General features: G+C 46.3%; 1 protein-coding gene across 1 annotated transcript in view; it reads right to left on the bottom strand.

Annotated features, from left to right (window-relative positions):
• Positions 1-2,096: 2,096 nt before the first annotated feature.
• Positions 2,097-11,789, bottom strand: part of LOC141074952 (uncharacterized) — a 156,643-nt gene continuing 146,950 nt past the window's right edge. Inside the window, 1 exon segment of the mRNA XM_073562281.1 lies at positions 2,097-2,763. Coding sequence (XP_073418382.1) covers positions 2,165-2,763 — 599 coding nt within the window. The 3' untranslated portion in view covers positions 2,097-2,164.

The raw sequence follows: 11,789 nt of genomic DNA, 5'->3' as shown, positions 1-11,789 counted from the left end.
GGCTGGACAAACTGATTAGAAGGGCCAGCTCTGTCCTGGGATGCCTCCTTGATCCAGTTCAGGAAGTAGGTGACAGGAGGATACTGGCCAAGGTAAGCTACATGGTGCAGAATGATTCCCATCCCATGCATGAGACGTGACAAAGATGTGCAGTACTGTCAGTGACCGGCTACTTCATCCTAAATGTGAGAGGGAGCGCTATCGAAAGTCCTTCCTTCCTGCTGCAGTTAGGCTGTCCAAAACAGAGAACGACCCAAACAGTGAACTGATAGATCCAAAGTTGTGATAGTCCGGTTATATCTTTTTTTTCCGTATATGTACCTACCGATTGTCAATGTAATGCCTTTATGCATCTCTATCTGTACTTGTTCCTGCCTTGCTGCTGTAATCCTCTGAATTTCCCCATGGTGGGACGATTAAAGGATTATCTTATCTTAATGTGGTGTGAGGTATCTACTTACGGTCTCAGATCCAGAATATGGGCGAGGAAGGATATCTACTTACGGTCTCAGATCCAGAATAGGGGCGAGGAAGGAGAGGCGGTCATCATAGATGTATTTCCTCTTTATGTAGCCCGCATCACCACTCCTGGACCGCTGCTGACGTACCCGCCTGTATTGGTCGTGGATGCTGCGCCACCGTCTCATCACATCTTCCACTGCAATGTGACAGGAAATATTATCAATTTCACATATTTGATATGTCAAATTTGCTACCAGTAGCTTAGGCATGTAGCCTTCTGGGGTGTGCTTTCTACCTAGGGAGGCATATCTAATTGGCCCATCCAGCCCAGATACACAGGGTCACAATAGTTCATGTATCAAGTAACTACACTTAATAACTTGGTTGGCTAGGAGGATGAGGAGCTTGTGGCCTGTGCCAAATGATGGCAGTGTAAAACCATGGGTCACATCAAAATCTACCCGCTTCATGAGGAAAAAAGTACAAGCACAGGAAGGGGGGGGTGGCCGATTCTATATGCATCTTTTGATGTGAGGTATTTTTAAACATTTTTTGGGTTGTACTTACCCAGTTTCTGCTGCTCCTCACATGGCCGATCACCAAAATCATGGAACATCTGGTGACATATGCGCCTCCATGATGCCTCCTTTCTTGCCCGATTGGCATAATGGGCATCACGTTGGTCCCAGAGTTCTGGCCGCTCCTGCACCAGTACAATGAGCATCTCCACATTCAGGAAATATGGCGCCATGACGCTGCTGTACTCCGTGGAGGCGTACTTCCTGGATGTCTGGAGCGCTTTTTGAGCTCATTTGCATGTCTAGGCTTCCTGATGATGGATTGGCCCATTTCCTGTCACCAGCCAAAAGACCTGTGTATTTCTCGCAAGTCACACATGTGGTCCGTGTGTAATCCGTATTTTTTGCGCACCCATAGACTTGCATTGGCGTAATACGGCCGTAGTACGCTGACAATCGCAGCATGCTGCGATTGGCACGGACTGTAGAATACGGTCGAGAAATATATGGCTGTTGGGAGCTGCCCCATAGAGAATCATTTGTCCGTGTGTAATGCGTGCTTTTAACGCCTTTCACTCGTCCGTATTCCTCTCTAGTGTGACCTAAGGCTGTGTATTTATCCTCTGGACTCCTCACTCTACAGCTGTTCAATCAACCTAGCACTAACCGCTTCTTGTGCTGGGGCATTTTCCTAGGTTGATATCACTGAAGCTAATACACACACGGCTCCTCTCCATCATATACCCCCACACACTGCTCTTCTCTGTTGTATTCCTTACGCACAAACTCCTCTCCGTCATATTCCCGACACACAGAGCTCCTCTCCGTTATATTACCCACACACAGCTCCTCTTTGTTATATCCCCCACACAGCTCCTCCGTTACACTTCCCCCACACTCGCAACTCCTCTGCATCATATTCCACCCACACACAGCTCCTCTGTCATATTCTGCCCAAACAGCTCCTCTTCATCTTATTCCCCCACACAACTTCTCTCTAGCATATTCTCCCCACACACCCACAGCTCCGCTCCATTATATTTCCCCAACAAAATGTTCTATGAAAGTTAGTGTTGGCAAAATGGTTCTGAATTTCAGTGAGATATTAATTAAATCTTATCAAAGGGGGTGTACTCATTTATAATGAGCAATGTTTATTAAAATTTATAAAACACAGAACATAATTACAGTTTTTTTCCAGCATGTCTTCTCTCATGTTTTACAAGATTGGATTTATTTCTAAAACATTTCCCACATTCTGAACATGAATACGGCTTCTCTCCTCTGTGAATTCTCTGATGTATAGTAAGATTCCCTTTATTTGTGAAGGCCTTCCCACATTCTGAACATGAATATGGCTTTTCTCCAGTGTGAATTCTCTCATGCACAGCAACTTGCGATTTATATAAAAAGCATTTCCCACACTCTGAACATGAAAATGGCTTCTCTCCTGTGTGAATTCTCTGATGTTTAATAAGACTCCCTGTATCTGCGAAGGCCTTCCCACATTCCAAACATGAAACTGGCCTTTCTCCTGTATGAATTCTCTGATGTCTAATAAGACTCCCTTTATCTGTGTAGGATTTCCCACATTCTGAACATGAATACGGCTTCTCACCTGTATGAATTCTCTGATGTTTATTAAGATTCCCTTTATCTGTGAAGGCCTTCCCACATTCCGAACATGAAAATGGCTTCTCTCCTGTGTGAATTCTCTCATGTGTAACAAATTTTGTTTTATTTGTAAAGCATTTCCCACATTCTGAACAGGAGTATGGCTTCTCTCCTTTGTGTTTTCCATGTGTTAAAAAATCTGACCTTGTAGTAAGTTGCTTGTCACACTGAAATCTTGTATCCACGTTGTCACCTGGAATTGTGGTAACAATGTGAGATTGCTCAGGAGAGGGTTCCTCATGATTAGGAGGAGTATAAGAAAGTGAAGTGCTGTGAAGTCCAGGAGGTCCATGAAGGGTAATGAGGTTTTCTCCATTAGACTGCTTCCTGATATCTTCTTTTTTACAATTTAGTGATAACCAGTTATTCTCACAAGGATATCCTATAAGGAAGAAAGATTGGATGTGAATTTCTTCTACAACACAAAATAGATTTCTACATTTATTTTATGGAGCTCACAATGAAGACCCTCGTCAGTGAAAGTAATAAGGAAGACAACTACATGCCGTAACATTAACACAATGACGGGTAAAGTGAAGAACACTTATAAACTGGGGACATTGGCACAAATCAGGGGTTGCAGAGATTAGACAGCAAATAGACAGTTCTAAAAGTGAACCTGCCATCAGGACTGCTTCCTGATATCTTCTTTCTTACAATTTAGTGACAAACCGTTATTCTCACAAGGATTTCCTATAAGGAAGAAAGATTGGATGTGAATTTTTTCTAACTACACTAAAGGGATTTCTAAATATATTTTATGGAGCTCACAATGAAGACTCACGTCAGTGAAAGTATCGGTAATAAGTAGAGATGAGCAACTTTGCCTTTTTTCGGGTCGAGTCGGGTTTCATGAAACCCGACTTTCGCAAAAGTCGGGTCGAACGAAATCGGCTGACTATAGGGAAAAGTCGGAGGCCGACTGAAACACGAAACCCAATGCAAGTCAATGGGGAAGCAAAGTCGGCAGGGAGTGGAAGACAGTAAACACACCTACAGTGCCCATTTCAATGCCAAAAACATCAATTCTTATAGCTGAAGCTTGTCAACCTTAATTTACTTCCTAATAATAGTTACGTATTGAAAACTGGGGGTTTATTTGGCTAAAGTTGTGGGGGGGTAGGGCTGGCTCCAGGTTTTCGTGTGCCCTGGGCCAAAGAGTGTCAGTGCGCCCCTTTAACACATACCACAACTCATGATGCTCCGATATGCCACAGAAATATAGGTATAGTACAATGACACATACTTCACTGCTTACATGACATGACTGATCTATTCCATACAGTGTTATGGCCACCACATTGTGCGCCATACAGAATAATGAGCCCCATATATTTCTCCATACCAAATAATTAGTCACATATAATGTTCCATAAGGTATCTGATGAGCTCCACATAATGCTCCACATATAATGGGCCCCATTTGTAATGCTCCAGTGTATAATGTTCCCCTTAGATGCTGCTCCAGTGTCTGATCTGCCCCATTTACAATGCTCCAGTACATGATGGGCCTCATGGATGATGCTCCAGTGTATCATGGCCCCTAATAATGCTCCATATATAATGGGCCCCATTTGTAATGCTCCAGTGTATAATGTACCCCTTAGATGCTGCTTCAGTGTCTGATCTGCCCCATTTACAATGCTCCAGTACATGATGGGCCTCATGGATTCATGGATGATGCTCCAGTGTATGATGGGCTCCAATAATGCTCCATAAATAATGGGCCCCATTTGTAATGCTTCAGTGTATAATGTGCCTCTTAGATGCTGCTCCAGTGTCTGATCTGCCCCATTTACAATGCTCCAGTACATGGTGGGCCTCATGGATGATGCTCCAGTGTATCATGGGCCCTAATAAAGCTCCATATATAATGGGCCCCATTTGTAATGCTCCAGTGTATAATGGGCCCCTTAGATGCTGCTCCAGTGTCTGATCTGCCCCATTTACAATGCTCCAGTACATGATGGGCCTCATGGATGATGCTCCAGTATATCATGTGCCCTAATAATGCTCCATATATAATGGGCCCCATTTGTAGTGCTCCAGTGTATAATGGGCCCCTTAGATGCTGCTCCAGTGTCTGATCTGCCCCATTTACATTGCTCCAGTACATGATGGGCCCTAATTTTAATTAACCCAGGCATGGTATGTGAAAAGAGCTCCATGGAGTAATCTGAGGTATGTGCTTCCACATCCTCACTTTTGGTGTGGGTGAAGGACACAAGGAAAGGGGTTGCTCCTGACCAGAAGCCTGCAGTTACGACTCAGTGCTTGCATTTTTTACAACTTCAGAAGAGGAGGCGATAGAGCTGGAGGCTGTTTCAGCAATGTAAGCCACAAACAGTTCCTGATACTCCGGCTTTAAAAGCAGTCTACCTACTCCCAGAAAAGGGAGCCTTACAGGCCTTCCAGAGCTACACCATGACGCTGGCTCAACACCTCCTGCCTTAGCTGCTATTGTGTTTTTGGCACTACCAGCAGATGCACCACCATCAGTACCAGGTGGCCCTCCACGCCCACATCCGCGTCCTCTTCCACCATACTTCCTCATGTTTTTGAAAATGGACCCAAAATACCAGCAGATATATGGTACTGTATCAGAAGCGTACAGCTCTATACAGTCTATGGATAACAGTAAATCTCCGTATATATTTCATGAGGCATACAAAGACGCTCACAGGCTCAGTATGGATTACCCAATAAAATAAGTTGAAAAAGGGTACAGTATCACCAGATACAAGGTATATATAGCATAGTGTAAACATTCTGATTCTCCGTATACATTTCAGGAGGCAGACACAAATGCTCTCAGGCCCAGTATGGATTACACAAGAATATGAAAAGCTGTAAATGGGTTATGTAACACAAGCGTACAGCTGTATACAGTGTTGGGGTAATCTTAAAGTTCCAAATATATTGCCGGAGTAACAGACAGACATTTACAGGCTCATTATGGATTACACCAGAATCTAAATAGCTAAAAAGGTTACTACTGTATATCAGAAGCGTTCTGCTCTATACAGTGTTGGCCAAATTGAAAATATCGGTACCGTATTTTTCGGACTATAAGACGCACCGGACCATAAGACGCATCCCAATTTTCAGAAGGAAAATAGGGAAAAAAATAATAATGTGTCAAATGGGGGTCTGTCTTACAGTCCGAATTCAGCTTACCTGGGAAGGGATCCGGCACAGGTGGCGGAGTAGTCACAGGGGTCATTCAGTGGTCCAGTCTCGTGCGGTGGCGGCTCTGTGCTGGGGCAGGTTGGTTGTGCTGGGGCAGCTGCTCTGGGGCTGGGGCAGGTGGGCTGTGCTGGGGCAGCTGTGCTGGGGCAGGGGCAGCTGTGCAGGGGCTGGGGCAGGGGCAGCTGTGCTGGGGCAGCTTTGCTGGGGCAGGTGGCCTGTGCTGAGCTGGGGCAGGTGGGCTCTGCGGGGTGAGGGTGGCGGCGGGCTGTGCTCCGATGCAGGGGAGGCGGCTCCGCCGGCATTTCCTCGCAGCCCGGAGGCCCCCGCACATCCCTTGCTGGCCGCCGCCATGTTGCGGTGGCCTCCGGGAACATGGATGCCGGAAAGAAGGCTGGCGGTCTGGGGACGGCGCATGCGTGGGTTCAGATCTCGTCCCGAGATCTCGGGTGTCGAGATCTCGCTGCCGAGATTTGGATCTCGGGACGAGATCTGAACCCGCGCATGCGCCGTCCCCGGACCGGTGGCCATCTTTCCGGAGTCCATGTTCCCGGAGGCCACCGCAACATGGCGGCGGCCAGCAAGGGATGTGCGGGGGCCTCTGGGCTGCGAGGAAATGCCGGCAGAGCCGCCGCCCCTGCACCGGAGCACAGCCCGCCGCCACCCCCGCACAGCAGAGCCCCGCCCACTGCCACCACCGCACCGCAGGTTAGTATATTGCGACCATAAGACGCACCCCCCACTTTCCCCCAAAATTTTGGGGGAAAAAAGTGCATCTTATGGTCGGAAAAATACGGTATATATTTCCGTAGTCACCCTCAGACGCTCACTCAGTTTGGTTTTGACCATAATAATAATAATAATAATAATAAATTTTATTTTTATAGCGCCGACATATTCAGCAGCACTTTACATTTCAGAGGGGATTTGTACAGACAATAGACATTACAGCATAACAATAATCACATACAGTAGATTATAACAAATACCAAGAGGAGTGAGGGCCCTGCTCGCAAGCTTACAGTCTATGAGGAAAGAGGTAGACACGAAAGGTGGGTGGTAACAGTTGCTCTGATTGTATGGACCAGCCATAATGTTAAGTGTGTAACAGTACAGACACAGAGGGCTAATGGATGCATAAAGCATGTGGGAACATGATGCTGGGAACCTGGTTGTGGTAAAACTTTTGGCTCTGCCACACAGGGATAGGTTAGGTTAATGTGTTGAGGCGATAGGCCAGTCTGAATAAATGCGTTTTCAGGACACGCTTAAAATTGTGGGGATTGGGGACTAATCGTATTGACCTGGGAAGTGCATTCCAAAGAATTGGCGCGGCACGTGTAAAGTCTTGGAGACGGGAGTGGGAGGTTCTGACTATTGAGGATACTAACCTCAGGTCATCAGCAGAACGGAGGGCGCGGGTAGGGTGGTATACTGAAACAAGGGAGGAGATGTAGGGTGGTGCTGAGCCATGGAGGGCTTTGTGGGTGAGGGTAATAAGTTTATACTGAATTCTGGAGTGGATGGGTAGCCAGTGTAATGACTGGCACAAGGTAGAGGCATCGGTGTAACGATTGGTGAGGAATATGATCCTGGCTGCAGCATTCAAGACAGATTGGAGAGGGGAGAGTTTGGTAAGAGGGAGACCGATTAGAAGAGAGTTACAATAGTCGAGACGAGAATGAATAAGAGAAACAGTAAGAGTTTTTGCAGAGTCAAAAGTAAGAAAAGGTCGAATTCTAGAAATGTTTTTGAGGTGCAGATGACAAGAGCGAGCCAGTGATCGAATGTGGGGGGCAAAGGAAAGCTCGGAATCAAGTATGACCCCAAGACAGCGGGCCTGTTGCTGGGGAGTAATAGTGGAACCACACACAGAAGTAGCAATGTCGGGTATAGGTACATTAGTAGCGGGAGGAAACACCAGGAGTTCAGTCTTTGACAGGTTCAGTTTCAGATATAGTGAGGACATGATATTAGACACAGCGTTTAGACAATCGCCAGTGTTTTCTAGAAAGTGTTTTATAAAAAATGTTGTAAAAAAGGTCCTGGATAACAAGATAGCAAGTATATATTTTTTAGGGTACAATTGAAATCTTTGTATAAATAGTCCCGTAGTCACTCTCAGACGCTTACACAGTATGGATTTGACCGTAATGCTAAATGTCGAACAAAGGCACTGTATAACAAGATACAAGCTGTATCGAGTATAGTGTAAAAATTTGTTTCTCCAATTCACCATAAATATAGAAGGTGTAACCCACACACGCTCACTCACTATGGATGATGTAGGGAAGGTGGACTGACAGACAAACCAGCCTGTAGTGAGAAGCAGAGGTGTAACGCAGTGTAGGTGTGAAACCGCTAAGATAAAGAGAAAGGGTGCAGTGTTTTAGCTTGCCCATTGGAGGGCAGTGGAGAGTGTAGGAGTGGGACTGAATAGCTGCCATTGGTCAGAGAAACTGTTAGGTGATGGTGGGTGGAGTTACCAGAACTGGAAGTATAAAAGGCTGAGGGAAGGTTCTGGAATAGTCAGTCAGCGAAGGAAGCACAGTAAAGAGGAAGTTCTGCTGAGGAAATAGAGACAGTGGAAAGGCTCCAGAGAGGACCGACTGACAGTTCAGGCGGTCACGGGGGGGTGGCCCAGAGGACGGTAGCCGCAGACGAAGACAGTCTGGGGCTATCATACGGACGGTGTGCTCAGACTGGTGCAGCGCTGTGGTGGTTGGGCCTAGGCCAGCCACAGCGGAAGAGCCACAGAGGATGCCACGATTATAGTTACAAAGGAAGTGAAGGTACCGGGGCCTGTGTACAGAGAAATGTGAAACGGCTGTGGTGAATTGCTGCTGTCGACAGAAGGATGGGCACTAAAAACGGACCTGTTCAATATAAACTCTGTCTCAGTCTCGTGTTTGTTTGCGGCAAGAAGAGGGTCCCCCCCCACAGTTGGTTATCCTACAGATGATACCTTAATACAAATTTTTGAAACAAGGTACTGTATCAGCACATACCAGGTGTATCCCGTCTAGGGTTATATTTCCGTCTATACTTCCGGAGTCAGACACTCACAGGCTCACTATGTATTACACCAGAATTACAAAAGTAGAAAAAGGGAAAAAGTGTACAGTGTTGTGGTACTTTTAAATCTTCGTATATATTTCAATCTCAGTAAGCCAGTCAAGAATCTCCGCTACTGGAAACTACATGGATACAAGTATAGACGCAAAGTCGAGTGTTAGCCGAAATTTTGGAATTGCTCATCTCGGGAAAACCTCCCGGTAGATGTTGCAGAGGCAATGCAGACCCTCAATTACTGTGTCTGTGGAGAAAGCGAAAAAGGTTCTTTGTGAAGAAAAGATTTCTTTATCGCAGTAGCGTGGATCACATCACCGTTACTCGTCTCCATCAAATTGTGATCACAGGGAGAGATGTATCCATGGTCCTCACTGCCTATCATGATGTGTCTGGTCATTTTGGAGTGCAAAAGACAGAAGCCACAGGCCGTAGGTGATTCTATTGGATTGGCATGAGAGGAGACATTGAAAAATGGTGGCAGGAATGTCACATGTCTGTGACTATCACAACTGTGAAAGGTGATCATAAACCACCACTGCATCTGCTTGTAAGTTGACGTCCATTACAAATGGTAGCCATTGATCATCTGAAGGTAGAGGCCAGCAGGACAGACCATAGCTACATCTTAACCATCATTGATCAATACACCAAATTTCTAGTGGCCGTCCGTTAAGGATTTAACTGCACAGACTACACAGCAGTGGAGCAGGGAGAGGTAAGTATTGCAACTTGCAAGTGTTGTGGCCATGACCAAGCAGGGGGGGCACAATCGTAGTCGACGGTACTGGCACAGGGCCCCTCATAGTACGCTGGTGTGTCTGATGGCGAGTGGGCCCTCCCACCGTCTGAGACACTGTTTTGTACTATGAGGGGCCCTGTGCCATTGCTGTCGGCCATCAGTGGGCCCATCCACCTGTTCAGAGCAACGGCACTTGCCTGGGTGCGCCAGGTCTTGACCCCAGCCATTGGGGGAGGGGGTGGGCAGCCCAGTTAGGGAGGTTTAAAAATTGGCGTATGTAGATGTGTTGGCTGGACATTCAGCTGCTGCAAAGGGCGTAATTGGGCAAGTCCGAGGAAGGAGGAAAAAACCGAGGCACTTTTCTGGTAACCTCTGTGTCATCAGGGGAAGGTGGGACAAAATCCTTTGAAACCCATGCATGGTTCATTTTAATGAAGGTTAGATCATCAACATTTTGGGTCGACAGACGGGCCCTTTTTTCTGTCAGGATTGATCCACCAGCACTGAAGACTCTTTCCGATAGCACACTTGCAGCTGGCAAGCGAGCTCCTGTAAGGCATATTGTGCCAATTCGGGCCAGGCGTCCAGTTTAGAGGCCCAATAGTCAAAGGGGAATGACCTGTGAGGGAGAACATCGATATGGGGGGAAAAGTAGTTTGTAACCATCGTTGACAACTGCTGCCTCCTGTCACTTTTAATTGATGCAGTATTACCAGTCGTGAGAGCGGTACTTGAGAAATCATTCCACAACATGGTCATTAAACCCCGTCACCAACGCCACTTCTGCTGTGTGCACCACGAACACTTCTTCCATTGTGCCCACTACGGCTCGTGGGAGAACCAGCACCGCTGCTGTGTGCTGGGAAAGCCTCAAACAAACGGTTTACCAGAGTTGCTTGTTTGTTTGCCAATATTATCTCTAGGTTCTCCTGTGGCATGATGTTGTGTAATTTGCCTTTGTAGAGTGGATCGAGGATGCTGGCCAGCCAGTAGTCGTCATCCCTCATCATTTTGGCAATGCGGGGGTCCCTTTGTAGGATCCGCAAGGCATAATCGCACATGTGGGACAATGTTCCAGGTGTCAATGATGCACTGCCCGTGGTGGGTGGAGGAGCAGTTTCTGGCAAATCCACATCCCTACAGTCACGCACAAACACTGTCCCTGACCTTGGAACGCCAAGAGATGGTACTGTATGAGAAGCGTCCAGCTGTGTAAGGTGTATTAAATTAAATCAATGTATATATTATGTTAGTCACAGTATGTATTGGACCGTAATCCAACAAGCAGATATACGGAACTGTATCAGAAGTGTACAGCTGTAGATGATTTTTGTGCAACTAACAATCTCCGTGTATGTATTTACGGAGTGTCACACACACACACGCTGACTAGGTATAAAAGTGACTGTAATGCGAACGGCAGATATACAATACTGTTGGAGAATCGGACAGCTCTATACGATGTGTGTAAGGAAAATTGTCAAGCTCCGTGTATTTGTATATAGACTGACACACGCTGTCTCTGTCTAGTTTAGACCGTAATCAAACAGCAGATATACGAAACTGTTTGAAAAACGGACACGACTAAGGTGTAGGTCTGGAAAAATGGAAAAACTCCTCGGTTTTTTTTTTCCAGAGTCACACCCAGATAGCTTCTATTTGTCCGTGATACCAGCCGGTACACGGTAGTGTGTGAGGAGCGTACACTGCTAAATGGTGATTGTACGGAAAATTGTCAAGCTCCGTGTATTTGTGTACGGACTGACACGCTGTCTCTGTCTAGTTTTGACTGTAATCAAACAGCAAATATACAAAACTGTTTGAAAAACGGACACAACTCTAAGGTATAGGTCTGGAAAAACGGACTGACTCCTCGGCTTTTTCTTCCAGAGTCACACCCAGATAGCTTCTATTTGTCCGTGATACCAGCCGGTACACGGTAGTGTGTGAGGAGCGTACACCGCTAGACGGTGTGTGAAAAAATGAACGCTCAGTAACTCACCAGGACAAAATAATAAAATTTGGAGTGCTTTGAAAAAAGCAGTTTGAACAGCAGTGTTCACACAGCAATGCAGCTAGCAGGTAGCCTTAAAAGGCAGCCTAATCACCACCAGCGCTGCTGCACACAACAAAAATCC

The sequence above is a fragment of the Dendrobates tinctorius genome, unplaced genomic scaffold, assembly GCF_039654945.1.
Source record: "Dendrobates tinctorius isolate UK_male_01 unplaced genomic scaffold, ASM3965494v1 ptg000342l, whole genome shotgun sequence".
Classification (NCBI taxonomy): domain Eukaryota; kingdom Metazoa; phylum Chordata; class Amphibia; order Anura; family Dendrobatidae; genus Dendrobates; species Dendrobates tinctorius.
The sequence above is the reverse complement of the archived record's forward strand: the minus strand, read 5'-3'. Positions and strand labels throughout refer to the sequence as shown.